The sequence below is a fragment of the Mustela putorius genome, unplaced genomic scaffold (genome assembly GCF_011764305.1).
Source record: "Mustela putorius furo isolate JIRA1106 unplaced genomic scaffold, ASM1176430v1.1 tig00000589_pilon_pilon_pilon, whole genome shotgun sequence".
NCBI lineage: Eukaryota > Metazoa > Chordata > Mammalia > Carnivora > Mustelidae > Mustela > Mustela putorius.
In genome coordinates, this window is record NW_025421425.1 from 11573626 (window position 1) to 11593700 (window position 20075).

At 32.4% G+C, this 20075-nt stretch overlaps 1 protein-coding gene across 1 annotated transcript in view; it reads right to left on the bottom strand.

The window, feature by feature from the left end:
• Positions 1-17968: 17968 nt before the first annotated feature.
• Positions 17969-20075, bottom strand: part of CDH12 (cadherin 12) — a 253650-nt gene continuing 251543 nt past the window's right edge. Inside the window, exon 11 of the mRNA XM_004778670.3 lies at positions 17969-19577. Within this exon, the coding sequence (XP_004778727.1) occupies positions 19078-19577 (500 nt within the window). The 3' untranslated portion in view covers positions 17969-19077. The remainder of the gene's footprint in view (positions 19578-20075) is intronic.

Sequence of the window (20075 nt, forward strand, 5' to 3'; positions counted from 1 at the left end):
ACTCGAAATCAGAGAGTGACAATCCAAACTAATGTACAAAAGGAAAAAAAAGTCAAAACTGAAAAAAAAACAAAAACCAAAAAACAAAAAACAGAACTTGTATGACCTGTGGGACAAAATATGGTGATTATTAATTTTTTTTAAGATTTTATTTATTTGACAGAGAGATCACAAGTAGGCAGAGAGGCAGGCAGAGAGAGAGAGGGGGAAGCAGGCCCCCTGCCAAGCAGAGAGCCCAGTGTGGGTCTCGACTCCAGGATCCTGGGACCACGACCCGAGCCGAAGGCAGAGGCCTTAACCCACTGAGCCACCCAGGCATGCCGACTATTAATTTTTTAATTGGAATATTAGACAAGGGAGAGTATTAGGAGTGTAAAATAGTATAAAACTTTAGAAATTTGTTTGGCAGTTTCTCATACAATTAAACATGTACTTACCCTATGACTTAGCATTTCTACTTTTGGTTATTAACCCAAGACAAATGAAAACAGAGAACGCAAATAAGTTTTTAAGTAGTGTACGTAGCAGCTTTATTAATAACTCCAAACCAGAAATCACCCATATTTTCAACAGCTGGAAAAAATACTACTCACGGTATGTTCATAAAATGTAATCATCCTTACCTGGTACACAGTAACAAGCTCCTAATTATTTTCCCTGATTCCACTCTTTCCTCATAGAATATTTTTCTTATACCAGCTAGAGTAAAATTCCCAAATATAAATAAAATCTGTCAATTCCCCAATGAAAACTTTCCATTTTATTTTTGCTTTCCATCATCCTAAAAATACTATTGAAAATCTATAGTAATAATATCATGGCTATAATTGACCTGGCCCTGGACTCACCACTCTGAATGTGTCCTCTGACTCAGAACTTATTATTGATAGGCATTGAAATGGAACCTAAGACATCAAATTCATTTTCTGTATAAATACTAAAACAATGGTGAATAATCCAGGTTATTGGCATTTTACATTCACAAAGTGCTGTTTACTTACCTGAATGGGTCATTGGTTATATTCATTTTGGAAATTTTTAAATGTAAATTTAAAAGACAATTCCAAATTTGATGAAATATTTTAATAGAATGCAACTCCACTACTTTTCTATATCTGCTATAACAAATTACCCATATCTGGTAGATTTAAACAACAGAAATTTACATTCATAGTTATTGGGGCCAGAAGTCCAACAGTAATTTCCCTTCCCCAGAATTAAGGTCTAGACACATTAAGGTCTAACACTCCCTAAAAAGGCGCTAAAAGAGAAACTGTTCCTTTCCTCTTCCCAATTCTGGTTCCTGCCTGATTTGCTAGTGCTCACATCATTCCAATCTTCAAGGCTGGCATCTTCAAACCTCACTCGTTCTGTCCTCACATACCCTCCTCCCCTGTGTTTTTCAAATCTCCCAACTACCTCTCTTTTCTAAGGATACACGTCATTACATTTAGGGACCTCGCCTTATATCAAGATCTTTAGTTTAATCATATCTATAAAGGCTTTTTTAAAAATAAAATAACATTCACAGGTGCCAGAGATTTGTCTATGAATATTTTTGGGGTGGGGGGGATATTTTCCAGCTTACCACAATAGCTAAGGCTGATTTATCAAATATCTGAGTGTTGACATATTGAAGCTTAGCACATAACTGTGATTCTTCTAACTGGTCTACTAAGTGCTTTTTCTATCTTTGTCATACACTATCCTTAGTTATTTAAGACTATGTTGTGGCAAGAAACAGATGAACAACAACAACAAAATTCAATAGGAATTTAGAAGGTCATGGAGACAAATAAAACGATTACTATGAAAGTGTGTTATGTATAAGTGATATGCAGATACTACTTAGTATTACATTTATCCCACAATCGTCATATTGGCCTTGTGACGCAACCTATCTAAATGTAAGTCTTTACAATATATTGCTACATCAGAAACTCCTCTAAAATGTAGTGGCTTACCACATTTAATTTCCTCACAATTCTGTGAGTCAGCAGTTTAGCCTGGGGCACAGCTGGTTGGTTCTTTAAATGGTTTCCTGTGGTCACTCATGAGATAGCAATTATCAGAAGATTCAATTTGGGTTAGGTGGTCATAATATAGTCTTTCTTATAACGCCAGCGAATTGCCACTGGCCACATGTTTCCAGGGAACCAACCCAAGCATCTTTATATGGTGATCAGATTCAAAAGGTAACCAAAAAAATAGCATGTCCCAGTTTCCAATTAATTTTCAAGTCCCAGCTTGCCTTACATTTTAAACTTCCAAATAATGACATTTTGTCACACAATGAGGCCCCCAGGACATGGATCTAGGGAAGCATATGTCATGGTGTCATTAGTGTTACAATTCTCCAGATTCATCCATTATAAAAATTTCATGCAGAGTCAGTACAAGTGCTTTTTATCACATATCAGGGATCCAGCACAACCCTTATTTATTATTACAGAAATAAAATTCAGCACTTCAAAATACCCAGCATACTGGTATCTGCAATTCCATCACTAAAACCTTCTTACTTCATCTTAGGCTAAACAGGTGTTTTTAATCTACTTAAAAAAAGAAAGAAAGAAAGAAAGAAAGAGTGTGTGGTGTGTGTGTGTGTGTGTGTGTGTGTGTGTGTGTGTGAGCAGGGGGATAGGGACAAAGTGAGAGAGAGAATCCCAGGCAGATCTGCAATGAGCATGGAGCCCAAATATGGGGTCCAATCTTATGATCCCCAAATCATGACCTGAACCAAAATAAAGAGTGGATGCTTAATGAATCGAGGCACCCAGACACCCCTCTATCTACCTTTTTAAAATCCAAAATTTACTGATAAATATATTTTGATCAAAAATATTGTCACTATAAAAGAGTTTCTTGGACAATTTTGTTGACACCTAAGGGAAGGAAAACTGTTGGATGTTGGGAAGAACTGAGATGCTATCAGATAATCACGTTTTCTTCCTAGGCTAGCCAAGTAATTTCCTGTTCAGATATTCTTATCAAAATCCATTGCTTTGTTGACTCTTTTTACAATCTACTAAAGTTTGGATCTACACACAAAACAGCTGTCAGACAGTTGGTTGTTTTATTTGTCCTTCTAAAATTTACTTTCTTTTTCATTGATGGATACAATATGAAATTATACTATTTATACTTTATACTGAATGAAAAGATCACCAAAATCTTTCAAGAACAAAAAAGTTCTAGCTTGAAATAATAAACTGAAAGTGGAACCCATTAACTATGTAACTATATAATTCATAAATAATGAGTGTGTTCCATGATGTTTACAATCTACCTTTTATGGATTCCAAAGAGATGTACTATGCATAGAGGAAAACACACAATTTGTCCATACTTTATTCTTACAATGAATTGACCAAGAATCTCCCTTTCTGAAGGCTCCGAACTTAGAGGGGTGCCAGTTTTATATTTTTATTTGATATGTGATGTGTGTGTGTGTGTGTGTGTATCAGGGAATGTAAATGTTTGATAACTTTTTTTCTTGAACATTTAGTGTAGTTTGTAACCAGAGTAGATCATCAGTAAATATTTGTTATATGAATAAATGCATTTTGAGTAATAACAAAAATAAATATGCCCACTAATTTAATAAAGTGTTGAAAAAGTATAAATAAAATAATTAAATTGAAATCTTATTATATTGCTGTATATTATTTTGAAACTGAGTTTAACATCTGGTTAGATAAGTGAGCTCACATTTCATACAACCATGGAAACTGCCAATTCGCTGATGCATACTGTAACATCTCACTATGAATCCCACGACAAAATTAGTTTTAAATGCTCTAGTAACATTTACTTAGTAATCATAATGGCCAGACCCTGAAAGCTTGGAGAAGAAAGAGGGTTATATTAAAGCATGTTTAAATGGCTCCTTCTTCATTTTGTGGTAATTTAAAGAAAGAACAATTGGCTATATGTTAATTATAGTGGGGGGTTGAGTACTTCTGAAACTATGGAATTTTTTCAAAATTCTTTATAATATATATTCTACCCTTATCATATAAAAAAACACATAATTCTCTCCCATGTGGTTTTGTTACTAAGTAATGCAGATTAGATCCACAATTAATAATGTTTCTTGAAAGAATGAATGAATGAATGACAATGAAGGCACCAAGAGAGTAGAAACGTGTATTATTATTGCACAGAGTAGACTGAAATTCTTGACAACTTGATAATAGGCAAAAGAAAACCAAAGATACATAAGTCAGCTTGTATAAGAAGAAGAATTATAAAAAGTATATTGACCTGAAAATTATACTCTTTGGAACTTCATCCCTCAAATTCCAGAACACTTCCAGGTCACAAATATTATGCACTTGTGCAAGGCTCTGTAATGTTGCATTCCAGAAAATTGTGTAAATAGTCTCGCTAAGATCTGAGAAAGGGGAAGAAGAATGGATGAATATATGTGGAACAAACAGAATTAATAGTCACTCCATAAAACTGGAAGCTTGGATTCCTGAAGTTTTATAAAGGAGGAGGAGTACTGTGTGGCAGTGATTGGAAATGAACTTAGCAGATAATTTTAAAACAACTTCCATACGAATGGAAAATGAAATAGGCTGGAGATAAGTAAGGGATCATCAAGCTTAGGTATGTCAAGAGGAGATAGAGAAATGATATGGAAAGAGCTTAACCATTAAAGTCATTCTAACAAACGTCCATACCAGAGTTCTGAAAATTTATTAGCTCTGAGACCATGGGAAATTACATAACTTCTCAGTTCCTCAATGTTCACATTTGAAAAAAAATAAAAAAATATATATATATAAAGGTTCAAATGCTCTAACTAAAAATTTGATAAAAATGCATTTTCCTTTTGAGTGAACTACCAGGTGAAATATGACATCTGTGGTGCAATAAGAGGGTTACTTTTCTGATGTACTGATTTCCTTTAAGAGTAGGATTCTTTTGACAGAATGGTCTACTTCAGAAGCCAGGCATCTTTGATATTTAAAAAAAAAAAACAGACATGAGAGCATATATATTTCTTTACATTTATGCAGGAATAGTTCTTTGCAAGGTAAACAATTGGGTGGTTTTATAACTATTGTTTTTGTTGCTGTGGTTTTTACTTGGTTTTACTTTTCTACTCAGAATTGTGGCTTACAGGCAATGGGACTACAGGTATGTTATTTAATTAGGTTGAGAAATTGTATTTGCATTATAGAATGGGAGGTAATAATTTCAGAGAGATTGTGTGGATGAATTGAAAGATATGAAGATATATAGCTGTGATAGGAACGCATTATGTTATCACTAAATGTTTATTCAAATCTTCCTTTAGTGTATATATACCTATAAAAATAAGAATTAGATTAATGTCTATATAGTTTTCTTAATTGAAGAGCTACATGATTGTTTCTACAGAAGGTTTCCCTAAGCTTTGTAGATTACTCATATTACTTGAATATATACAAGGTAATATTTGTAAGAGAACAAATATCTGTGCCAAAATCTAACATCCTTACAAGAACAGAAGATTTAAGCGTATCTGTAATATGCTTTCTGAATGTAAACTTACCTCATCAAGCTAGTTTACAGATGTCATAATGAACCAGAATTTTAAAGTAATGATTTCACATTTCTCTCCTCTATGTCTACACAGAGTGCTGGAGCACTCATATACCAGGCAACTAAAGTATTTTTTATCATTTTATTTTGTGTATGATATTTTCACTGTTTCAAGAATGTAAGGGATGTGATAATAAATGCTTATTATAAGCTCTAATGAGGAAAGACAGGACCTCTGCTCTACTCATTCTTTGTGTCCTTCAGCTTAATGACTTGTTTAAAAAAAGGGGGGGGTGCCTGGGTGGCTCAGTGGGTTAAAGCCTCTGTCTTCGGCTCACGTCATGATCCCCGGGTCCTGGGATTGAGCCCCACATTTCGGCTCTCTGCTCCGTGGGGAGGCTGCTTCCTCCTCTTGCTCTGCCTGTCTCTCTGCCTACTTGTGATCTCTGTCAAATAAACAAATAAAATCTTAAAAAAAAAAAAAAGACTATTCTCACATTACCTTCCTAAATGGTAACTTTATATGCTATATTGTTGGAATTGAACAAATATGTATATAGTAGTTGTGAAACGTCAAATCTTATCTCCGTTTAATAACATTACATTTAAGAAATGATAGATACACAATTTGCAATATTTTGAGTGATATATATGTATGTAAGTGTACACACACATAAGCAATCACATTTAAAAATTCATGTGGAAAAATACAAGAATTAAGTGTTTCATCTGTTTTGTTTTGTTTTTTTTTTTTTAAGGTCTCATCCATTAAATTTTATTCTAGTTTACTTCAATGAAGTGCAAATTTGGTTCTTTATATTAACTACATATTTTTATATGGAGAAAATTATAGCAACAATATATGAGCATATATAATAGCATGGAATGAAATTTTTTCATGCAAGAAATTAAAAACATTAAAAAATAGACTAGAAAACACTGAAGGGCTTGGGGCAGGATGATGTTAAAAAAAAAAAAAAAAAGCTATGACACTGACTGGACAAAGACTCGATCCCAGGACCCTGAGATCATGACCTGAGCCAAAGGCAGCGGCTTAACCCACTGAGCCACCCAGGCACCCCAAATGATATTTTTTATATACATGGAAACTAAAACAATAAAGACTCTAAGAGGAAAAAAGGAAAGGAATAGAGACGGATACCATGCTAATACTAATTGAAAGAAAGCTGCAGAAACTATATGAATATTGGACAAAACTGACTTCAGAACAAGGAAGTTTAGCAGAAATAAAGAAGGGAATTTACGAGGCATTGAAAAAAGTTAACTCTCCAAGAAAGCCTGTAATTATAAATATACACATGAGGTAAAAACTGATAGACATTAAAGGAAAAACAGAAAAAAAGTATTCTTTTTATAAGAGACTTCAATATTTCTTTGTCATAAGTGTTAGATAAAGCAGGAAGAAAATCAGTAAAGATATACATAACCTAAACAGTGTTACTAATCAAAATTATCCGATTGACATTTATGGAATGCTCCATCCAGAGACAATAGAATCCACATCATTTCAAGGTGACATGGAACAGTCACCAGTATAGACCTCATTCCAGCCTGTACACTTAAATAAATTTTAAAAATCATGCAAATGTTCTCAATTCACAATGGAATTATAGTAAATCAATAGTAGAAATATAACTAGAAAAATCTTCAGATGTTTGGAAGTTACAAAACACTTCTAAGTAGTACATGTATTGAAGACATTTTAAGATTAATTAAAAATATATTGTGGACTAAATGAAAACAAAAATGTGTTTATCAAAGTTTAAGAGATGCTGTGAAAATAGTGTGCAGAGAGAAATATATGGCCTGTAATACAAAGATTAAAAAGGGGAAAGATCTAAAATAAACTGAAGTTTTACCTTAGAAAACTATGGAGAAAATAATGTAAGCTTAAAATAAGTGAACAAAAAGAATTAATGATATAGGTGAAGATTAGGGATTAGAAATAGGGATTAAGAGTATACTTTTAGTCTGACACTGAATAATGCATAGAATTGTTGAACCACTATATCATACATCGGAAACTAATATAGAACTGTATGCTAATTATACTGGAATTAAAATTAAAACAAAATTAGAACACAAATCAATGAAATTTAGACAAATCAATAAAAATAAAACCTGGTTCTTTGAAAAGATCAATAAAGTAGACAGCATTCTAACCACACTAACCAGGAAAAATAAGTGAGAAGACACAAACAGACAATATCAGAAATAAGTGGAGGGGGTTCATCACTACAGATATATAGATATCAAAATGATAAAATGGAAACAACCCCTCCCATCCATGAGGGATACATTTCAAGACTCCCAGTGGATGCCTGAAACTGCAGTTGGTACTAAACTCTGTAAAAACTCTGTATGTATGTATATATACATACATACATACACATATATAATATATATATATATAATTTAATTTATAAATTAAGCACAGTAAGAGATTAACCACAACAGCAATAAAGTAAAAACAATTGTAACAATATGCTGTAATAGAAATTATGTCAACATGATCTCTCTCTCTCTCAAAACTGCACTATACTCACTTCTCCGTCTGATGATGTGATAGATTAAAATGCCTATGTGATGAGATGAAGTAAGATAAATGATGTAAGTTTTGTGGCATAGTGTTAGGCTACTATTGACCTTCTGAGGATATATCTGGAAAAGTTTCATCTGTCTCTGAACTGCAAGTAACTGAAACTGGAAAGTAAAGCCACAGGTATAAGGGAACTACTGTACTATGAAAAATTCCATGCTCACAAATTTGATAATTTAGATATAAAATGGATCAACTGAAGAAACTCACACAAGAAAAAAGTAACCTAGATAACCCTATATCTATAAAATTAATAAAATTCATAATTAAGAAGCTTCCAACAACAACAACAACAAAAGTATCAGATCCAGACTATATCACTGGAGAATTCTACCAAAGAGCTAAGGAAAAAATAATACCAACTGTGCCCAATCTTTTTTTCAAAATATACAAGGAAAAGTAATAATTTATTCATTTATTTTATGAGACCAAGAGTATCCCAATATCAAAACCAGAAATGGCTTAATATAAAGAAAAACAGAGACTACTATAATTTATATATAACTGAATTTGATATGCTAACATTTATTTAGGGTGTTTGTATTTTTCACCTATATCAATGAAATTTCTGATTTTGATATTAGAATGATGTCTATGTACCATAATCAAGTATGATTCATTCAAGGTTCAAGGCTGTTTCAACATCCAAAAATTAATCAATATAAGCCATCATATCAATAAGCTAACAAAAATAATTTTATATGGAAATTTAATGCAGGTGCATAAACAATGAATTTTGGAACACTAGAAAAAAAAACTAATAATGGTACTCTCATAAAATAAAATGAGCATTGCTGGGGGTGGGGGTAGGGATAACGTAGCTGGGTTATGGACATTAGGGAGGGTATGTGCTATGGTGAGGGCTATGAAATGTGTAAGCCTGATGATTCACAGATCTGTACCCCTGGGGCAAAATACAGAATATGTAATATGTACAGAATATGTAATACAAAATATATATTTTTCTGTACAAAATACAGAAAAGCAAATAAATAAATAAATAAATAAATGATTTAAAGAAAAGAAAATTCAATATAAAAAAAAAAAACACTGACAAAATCGAAAAGCCATTCATAATTTTTGAAATCTTGGCAAAAAGAAATAAAAAGCAGTATTTCCAACTTGATAAAGAAATCTTCAAAATAATTATCTAACATTACATGATGGTGAGGGACTGTACACACCCCTAAGTTTAGAAACATGGAGAGGATGTCTGTATCATCATTGTTATTCAACATCATAATGGAATTCTTAACTAGTAAAATAAGAAAAAAAAATAAAAAATATATTGAATGGAAAGGAAGAAATTAAAAAATCTTTATTTGAATATGATATGTCTGTATAAAATCCATGTCATCTACAAAAAAACTCCTAAAATAATAAGCAAATATAGTTAGATTACAGAGTATAGGTTCAATCTAAACTAGTCAACTGTTTTTCTATATATCTGCAACAATGAGACTTTTAAATTTTAAAAAATACTATTCACAAAACAAAAAATAAATATTTAGGTATAAACTAATAAATTATGTATGAGAAATTATGCAGAAAACTGCAAAAATTTATGAAAAAAATCAAAGAACATCTAAATTAAAGGAGAGAAAGTGTGTGGATTGGAAAACTCATTATAGTTAAATGCTAATTCTTCCATTTTGAACCAGATTCTATGCAATTTCTATCAGTTGGCATGACATAAAAAGACACACAGTTGCTAAACATACTCTATCATTAGGAAATGTGAATTAAAAGAAAAAAATGAGGTGCCACTGCATTGAATTGCTAAAATCTAAACTAATGCCACTGTTGGTAAGAATGAATAGCTATGAAGCTTTCATTTGTTGCTGGGGGAAATGCAAAATGCCTCTTTGGAAAACACTCTGGCAGATTCTTTCAAAGGAAAACAGTTTTAACGTGCAGCCCAACAACTGAGCTCCTATTTACCCAAGTGATTTGAAAAGTTATGTTCATAGAAACACCTGTACACAAACATTTGTAGAAGCTTTATTCATAATTGCAAAAAACTTGAGGCAACCAAAATGTCCCTCAATAGGTAATAGATAAACTTTGGTACAACCATACAATGGAATGATATTCAGAAATAAAAAGAATTGAGCTATTTTTATATACCACACAAAGACATGGATGTGCCTTAATTTCATATTACTAAGTGGAAAACTCAGTGTGAAAAGGCTACACTCTGTATGATTACATTTATGTGATGATAGTCTGGAAAAGGCAAAACTATAAAGACAGTACGTATAATAGTGGTTTCCAGGAGTCAGAGAGGGAGTTGTTAAGCATTTTGAAACAGAGGGAATTTTTTTTTTTTAATTTGTGAAACTGTTTTATATGGGACTATTATGGTGAATACAAAATGCCATGCATTTGTCAAAATCTATTGAACTTCACAATGAAAATGTAAACATTAATGTGTGAAAAATTTAAAAATATGTTTTAGAAGGTTAGGGGATCCAAGGATTAAATGAAGACTGTGACAAAATAATCTTAACAAATGGATAGAAGAACCTTACTGAAGGGGATGGAGGTGAAAAGGCTGGGACCCAAGTCATTTTGGAAATGAGTAAGGTCTGCAAGACTAAAGATAAAAGAACTCTGATAATGTTTTGCATGATAATACGGGTTATCAATTCTGACATGCTATGCATACGTATTGGAATTGAACAATTAAGTGAATAAATAGCAAATGTTGGAAAGAAGGTTTTTCAGTGCTGGAATAAGAAGTTACATATAAGTGAGAGAGAGAGGGCTATATATAATGATTATATGTAATATATAATTATTATATATTATGGTATATATATGAAATGAACTGTTTTAGCTCAATAAATGTACAGACAGTTAGATATAGAGGTATCTACCTACCTACCTACTTATCTACCTACACACACACACTGGTCGCTACATACATGTATGTTGTTCTGTCCCCTGAGAGGTCCTAGAAACACAAAGACCTCAGTAGCAAGGAGCAATTTAACATCCAGTTCTTTATCTGTAATATAATTTTCCAACAAAAGAAAGCAAGGTTTTCAAAGGAGGGACAGAGTCTAGATCTAGGGCTAGAAATATGCAAGATGAACTTGAAGCCTGTAGTGGCAAAAACTAAGAAAGTGCTCAAGACATACAAAAACTAAGCAGTAATGAGGATATATAATGGCACAGGCAGTGACTGAAATTGTTCTATGAATAAAGAGGTATGGGATTATGAACTAAAATATCAGATACGGCTATGCATTCCTAGTTAAATAAGTGAATGAAAGATAGGCAAATCTCCTATGCAGAAAAATTCCAAATATTTTATGTTGATAATTTGCCCTCAAAATATGGAGCATAATCTGATCCTCTCTTAATTGTGGGTTGCACAGAATGACCTACTTCCAAGGAGTACAGTATGGGATTTGGGAAAAATGAATAATGTACAGTGAAAACATTGACAAAACACCTTAGACAGAGAATTAAGATTACATTAACATGATTAAATGATTTTAATAGTGTGCTCCTTTAATATGATGTGATGACAGTGGCACTTTACTTCTGTGGTCTTCCTCTCAAAAATCCATATAATTGGGCCAAACTTGAGGAAAAAACTCAGATGAATACCAATTGAGGGATATTCTACAAAATACCTGATCAGTAATTCTTAAAAAAAAATTCTTGTCTGAGAAACTATAATAGCCATGAAAAACGTGAAGAAATCTGATAGCTATGTGTAATGGGATCTTGGAGTGGAAAAGTACACTAGGTAAAAATTTAAATATCTTAAAGCATGGGCTTTAATGAAAAGGTGTAGATATTATCACTAATTATTACAAATGTATTAAAGTAATATAAGATGTTATTAGTATGGCTGGGTGTGAAGTACATGGGAACTTTCTGTACCTTAATGATTTTAAAAGTTTATTTTTTAAAAAGGTTATTTCGGTAGTAAAATAGTGATGTAATGAAAGAGTCTATCAGGAAGAGTTTAACAGAATTAGAAATGAGGATCATGAATAACCCAGAGGAAACAGATCAATACAATACAACAAATAATTCCATATATGTAATTTATGTAATATATAAAAATGATTATTAATGCAATGTAATTATATGTAACATGTTATATACATAGTGTTATAACAACAGATATACTAAACTCTGAAAGAGGAAGATTTAGATTGGGATCTGATGAATTTGAAGTCCATGCATAGAACAGGTGTATGTGTTCAGGAAGTAACAAATATATACAAGTAAAACTATTTTACCTTGTTAAAAGATGAAATGTATAAATACAGATTTAGGGATTATTTGAGAACTATTTATACAAAGATGAGAATCACTATTGTAATAAGCTCTCCCAGGGTCAATGATATGAAAAAGACATGGGAAAAAAACACATGAAAACAGATGGGAGAACTATGTGGGATTATTTATATCAACTGTGTGAGTGGTGTATTACGAATTAAAAGATTAAAGAAAAAATGGGTGAACTGAGAGGTGGAAACAGAAATTTGAAGTTGAGATATGAAGGTGTGCTTAATTAACTCTACAGATATCCCAGAAAGGTGAAACAAGTATCACTGGTGTTTTTTCAATTATGAAGTTACCAATTCTTCAAAAGAGCATGGTAGAAAGAAAAAACAGAATTCAGGTTGTTAAATGGTCAATTATAAGTGAGGGGGGTGGGAGTGGGGGAAGAAGTGTATCATATACCCTTGGAAAGGACTGGAGTGTGAAAATGATAATGATGTTAAGGTCCTGGCTCCACCACGTGTTAACTGTGTCTAAACAGTCAAGTTACTTTATGTGTCTAAGCTTAGTTTACACTCATGTAAAATAAAGATAATAATGACTCATCAAGTTACTCTGAGCATTAAATGTTTGTCACATATATTTAGTAGAGTATATGTTCAGTGATTAGCAGCATTTTCTGTCATTGTTACCACATTTTTAAAAATGTTGACACAGCTGAAGAGGAGAAAGGGAAGACTAATTCTCAAATAATTTTCGGTGACAACTTATTGGAATTTTCAATCATGGCAAATACCATATTTACTGGAGAATGGATTAAGGAAGGCATAATGAATTGCACTTGGAAATTGGAAATTTAAGTGATAACAAGGGCTAAGGTATACAAGGGTGAAAAGAAGGAAAAAAAAAGAAAAATAATTGGTTTAAAAACTTTAGGAAAGTTAAAGCCATACATAGGCACGAGGTTGCTTATAAAGAGGTGCACAGTGATACAGCTTTAAATTACCTGCTTCTCAGAAAGATAGATCGATATTTTCAATTGTATTATATTTTTACTGTATTGTTGGATACTATTGTGTCTTAAAACCCTGTTGCTTGAGTAAGATATTGATAGAATCAACAACATCCAGGTTTTTTCTTCTTTGTATAAGGAAGTACAATGATAATGTAATATGGCCCAGAATACCCAAAAGTGTGTGTTAATTACATTCATCAATGAAATATTACACGTAACAGTGTAGGAGTTGGAAAAACAGTGGAAAGAACTCCAGAATAAAAGAATGATAAGATTTACTTCAACTTCATAATTGAAGAACTTGCCACCCATTAGGTTACTATTTCTTGGATTTGCCTAGGTTGTTTGGACACTCTTATCTTCTATTTCTTCAAAGTGCAATTAAAAAATAAAAGTAAACTCCTATGAAAGTTTAAATTCTATTGAGAAATTTTGTGAGTCTGACGGTTATGAAAATCCATTACACTAAGAAAAATAAGGGACTTGAGTAAAGGGATTTAATGGCAGTCCAAAACTTATTGCAAATTGGAATTATCAACCATCTAATTACATATATATGTTTGTGTGTATGTGTACATGTATAAACTAAATTAATCTGCTTTATAATGATGGATATGAGAAAAAGTACCAGTTTCTTTTCAAAGTTTGGGTCATTATGATTGATTACATTTACATCGATAATATCCTTTCATGCTGAGACAAAGTTATAATAATTACATAATTTAATGATAAGAGAATATATATGTTTATAAATGATATGTATATCATTTCTCTATAGAGATACAAATATTCTTTAACTATAGAAAAATATTTATAAATTATACATATATGCATATGTATTCATTTGTGTGTGTGTTTGTGTATGTGCATCCCCTCAACAAAAGAGAGAATGGCATATTGCCTATTAGCAGACCAGCATTTTGAGCAAACTATTGGAAAGCTAAAGGAATGGTGATTAATGAAATTAGGTATAAAATTGCAGATTAGAGAACCAGTGTTACAGTACAGTAAAGAACCTGTCTTATCATCATATGTTAAGACTTGGACATATCAAATATGGCAGAGAACTAGAATGAGACATGAATCAAAATAGAATAAGCTAAAATGAATGTCTATCTCTCTCTTACCCCATCTATTTGATATACACTTTTCAGAGGGAAAAGAAGTTACAAAAATTTTTAAGAAGAGCTAAAATTAATACTATCAGAGGAAATAAACAAACTATCCAAAAACAAGAACGGAATAACAGGAAAAGTGACAGAACAGAACAACAGTATACCACCAAGCTCCTGAAATCGGAAAAAAAATATCACTGGAAAGTTTATCGACAGAACTGGAAGGCAAAAAAAAAAAAAAAAAAACCCTAGAAGACAAAGATGAAAAGGTAATCATGACAATGGGATAAAAATATAAGATAGTGAGAGTGAAAAGATAATGCACTTAATTCTTAACCCTAAAACATCCAGTCAACTATTAAAAATCCCAGAATAGGAGAACATCGGGTGGGAACCCATTAGAGGATAAATACAAAATAATCTCCCAGAACTGAAGGATCTGAGGCTCTATATTGAAAGGACACCCTTTCTCCAAATGAGAATTGCATAGCTAGCTAAACTATGAATTAGGGGAGGAGGCAAGATAAGTTTTTAAAATAGGGTTGTAAAATTGTCACCTTCCCACTCCTCTTTTTCTTGGGAAACAGACTGATCTTGTTACTGATATCTCAGTAACTCTTTTCATACCTAGTCATACTTTGGGGCCCACTTCAAATATCCCTGAATTTTTATACCTGCTTTTAAAAATACCCATTTTAGTACATTAGTTACTAAAACTTTGCCAAGGATTTCTAAAATATTCTCCTCTTAAAGACAAGGAATAAGAGACACGTCCTTCTAATATTTTCTTCCCATCACTTGTTTTTCCTCTTTGGCTAAGGATCTTTCTCTTTTTAAGCATTCTTTCATTGTTTTGCTGAAGAATTTTGACAATTATAACTTAGGAAATATTTTCCCAGCTCTCCATATGTGGTACATGGTGAGCCAATGCATAATTAGTTAAATCCATATTTCAAAGATTTTTGTTAATTATATCTTAAAAATTCCTATGTTTTGCATAATTTTATGTAATCAGTATGCAAATAATTTAATAGACTCCTGTAACTGTAGCTAGAACTTAAGCATCAAGATATTACAGAAGAAACTTAGAAATAAACTTAGATAATACCAAAGGCAACAAACTAATTTTGCCAAAGAGAATAGAACATGGAGGCAAAGATGCTTACCCCATAGCACATTTCCAGTTAGTGATAGAATATGCCTCAAAAGAAATTTAAATTACTTTTAGTATATTACACTGTTTCACTCTTACATGTTGATCTAATATTTTTTTGAGCACAAAGATTGCATTTAATATATATATATAATCATATATATGTTATATATAGTATGTGCATATATATTTCTGTAAAGGTAAATCTATAATGTAATTCAGAAGTTTTATATGATTGTTATTAATGGCCAAAATTCCCCATGTAAATTCTAATCCTTTTCAAAGTATTGTTTAATTCCTGAAGGAAGGCCAGGAGCTGTTTATTAAAAATTAAAAGAAAGATTAAAAATAATTTTAAAAATTAAAAGATTAAAAAAGATTATACAAGTGTTGAATGCTCTAAAAGATAACCCATAATAATTCCAATTTATGAGCACCAAGAGACCTCTTTTCACCATATCACTCCTCTGATTTCCTACTGTATCTGAAATTATTTTCATTTGATGTTATTTCTTTCAAATTTCTTTCCTCATTTGTTGTAAATTATATGTGTGTGTGTGTGTTTGTGTGTGTGTGTAATTTACAACAAATGTGTATATATGTGTGTGTACACATACATATATATATTTAATTTGCTGTTAACATCTGTGTGGCTTTTAGGGGCTGAATTATGTCCCCCTAAAATTGATATTTTGAAGTTCTAATCACCAGTACCTCATAATATGCCTGTGTTTAAAGATAGGGCATTCAAGAGTTAATTAAGTTAAAAAGAGGTCATGTGAGGGGATTCAGTATGACTGATGCCCTTAAAAGAACAGGAATTAGCATAGAGGGAAGACCATATGAAGACACAGAAAATGGTCAAGCCAAGGAGAAAGAAAATTTACAAGCCAAAGAGAGAAGACTTTAGAAGAAACCGATTCTTCTGACATCTTGATCTTGGATTTCCAGCTTCCAGAGCCACAAGGAAATACAATTCTGTTGTTTAAGCCACCCAGTCTGTGGCAGCCCTAACAAACTATTCCAATAATGTAGCAGAAATAAGCAGACATAAGAGATAGAAGTACAGAACAAAAACTAATTAGTTTGGCAAAATCAAGACTAATTTTACCTTTTTGCTTAGAATCTCAGTCATGGGGTCTGACATGACCTGCCCTTCCCAAGCTTGCTTTGTACCATCATTGCGTCCTGTCTCTGACTGCCTCCAGAATACTTAGAGCAAGATACAAAATGCAGCCACTCCTGACAAGAATCCTGCTGTCAGTTGGAAGTGATCTTGCATATTAACCTTCTTCAAGGGGTCATGCATCACTGCATAGTAAATTGTGTGGCTGGGACAAACCCAGATGTTGCCTTCATACGACATTGCCAGCTTTTTAAAAATACATAAATATTTCCCAAAGCATATCATGCTGTGAATTATTACAGTACATGAATATTCTAACGAAGTTCCCAGAGATGAGACTCAGGTAAAATCTGGGAGCAGAGAGGAAGAAGGTCAGACATTGTTTCTGGTAGAGAAGACAAGGAAAGTGTGTAACTATGTGACACCAAAACAGGGATGTGAACTGCAAACGCAAACAGCCAAATTGCCACCATATAATTATCACTTATATATGTTTAAAGTAAGACTTACGAATAAATAGGACTGACTATAACTTGCCTATACTATCTAGATTTCTACCCATTTTTCCCATGTGCGAATTCTTTCATAATTTTGAAAATATATATATTCATAAATATTTCATAAATACAGCTAGGTATTGACCACATTTTCAGGATGGATCTTATAAGAAACCTTTATTTTTTTCCTGTAGATAGTCTTAATAGTTCAGTAGTCACCTGTATAATTATATTATTAAGAAAATATATTATCACTTCATAGTTATCTGTTTTGTTAAGTGCATTTCTAGATACTGTACAGTTCACTGGAGAGTAAAGTATATGAGTGTAGTTTACTTGTAGGCTTATAAAATCTAACAGTTCTCAGAAATCTGCATCAAATTAAAAAGTAAAATTTCTTTAAGAGCACAGGAATTGTATAGTGGAGTTATTAATTTATAGTGGAATTATTGTAGATGATCGCATAAAGAATTAACTGTGAGATCTGGTATAATAATAATGTTTAAAAAGTTGAAGTCCATGTTAATTCAATAAGTAAATCAACTGCCTGATTTTTGCATTTGTCTTTTTTTTAGGAATTAGTCACTGGTTTGATTTTTCTGAAATCCCTGATTTTTTATTTGTTTGGTAATATATGATAAATATTTTTAGACATGCTATAAATCCATCTTGTATATGTATTTTAATTGTCTTTGCTGACAAAAAAATGACTAGTTTATAAGAAACTCTGAGAAGTTATATAACGAATTTCTCTTCCCATGTTTAAATTAATGGCACTTTTTTCCTTAAAAAATTTCATGGAGACACAACTTAAAAATGTTATCTGTGACTGAAGACTTTCATAATCTGGTGATTTGTTAAAACCAACTTTCCACACACCAGCACAGTATGAAGACAAAACCAATATTTATTTTAATGTGGAGTTTCAGCCCTGAGGCCTCTCTTTATCAAGAGGGATTTTTTTAACTTCTTTTTTTTAGTTTTTTTTTTTTTTTTGAAAAAAAGGAACATTTTACTGAACACCTTTAATATGAACTAATGTTAAGTTCAAACATTGCTCTTAAAATTCAGGACTTACATAAAGAATTTGATAGTATCGCATTTATTTCAATTTTCTGAAAGGGAAGGAAAAACAAATGTGTTTTGGCATACAGTTTAAAAAAGAGAAAAAGAAACTCTGAATATAAGAAGATGGAGTTCAGAAAGTATTCTTCTCTTTTCCTCAAGAGGAATTGGAAGTCAGCATGTCGCTATTGCTCCTTGACATAAAGATAGTGTCTCTGTTTTCTGTCCTCTGTATTATCTCTGAATCCTGCAATGCCATCACAGCAGAGTGTATTGTACACCATTTTAAATGATAAGAGTTTCAGTAGGCACTTTAGTGGAATTAAGAAAAATCTAACACTCTTCCACCGTGATGCCACATAGCTATCTTCATTCTAAGTTGTCATGTCAGTAAATCGTATTTAATAGGCCTGAGCTTGTCTCAGTGTGTTTCCAAAATAACAAAACAAAACCAAGCAAGTACACATAATAGGATTTATCTTGTGTTGGCAGAAAAAAAAAAAACAAAACTCACAATATGATAAATATAGCAACTTGCTAGAAACCCCGATAATCAAAGGATTGTGTCCTATAAAGCCTGATGCGTGTGTGTGTGTGTGTGTGCACGTGTGTACACCTGTGTGTATGTGTGTGTGCGATTTCTACTTATGTTTCTTTTTCTTAAATGTCTCCTTTTGGTTGTGTTTTATCCTTCACTTTTGCCCTAAGTGACTTTATCGGGGTTATAACTCTCTTCTTCACCAAACATGTCTGCCAAGACTTTAAAACGGGGTCCCCAGTCCGTCAGATAGTCGTAGTCCTGGTCCACTTCTGTGGTGAGAGAGTCTATAGAGCTAAGAGAGTCTGCTACTGAGCCATTTCCTTCATACGCATATGTTGCCAATGAATCGTATGGTGGGGCGGTTGGGTCCACATCATTCTCCTGTAGCCTTTGATTAATGAAATCCCGTATGTCTGTGTTATCTTCCACCGGTGGTCTCTGACGAGGTAAACAGAGAGAGTCTGGTTTTATATCCCTGCGAATTTTGTTATCCTCAATCACTTTTGGATTTCTCAGAGCACCAATGTCGAAAGCCTGGGTGTCCTCCTCCCCACCTCCTTCATCATCGTAATGGATAACGTTGTCTCTGATGTCTTCTTTAGAGGTCATTAAAGTGTCTTTCTTCTTCTGCCTTCGCAGAGCTACATACAGCACAACTATGGCTAGAAGACAAAAATTGCAAGTTGAGAATGTGTAGTTCGTATCTCCATAAAATCGATCAGGGCTGGCCAACATGTTATTTTCAAAGTAAGCATATTATACAAAAAAGATCAGATCTATGTTTACTCAACTTCATTTTGAAATTGTAGCTAACAAATCTTAGCCAAATTATTCACAAAATCAAGCAATTACAGTCTTATATTTAACTTATGTTATATCTAAAAATTTTAGTATCCATTAAAAAGTGTGTGTCACATTTTTTTAAAGGAATAGTTGTAAGCATATAGAGAGCTGTATAGTGGTGGTATAATAAAACTTGAATATTAGAGTCCATAAATATCACATATTATTCATAGCTAGATTTCCCAGTTGCAACAATTACTTATATTTCTAAGAGAAACCCAAATCTTCATGAGACAATAAGTTAAAAGCAATAAATTTTAAAAAGGGAAGAAAAGAAGGAAGGAAAGAAGAAAGGAAGGAAAGAAGAGTGTAGAGTA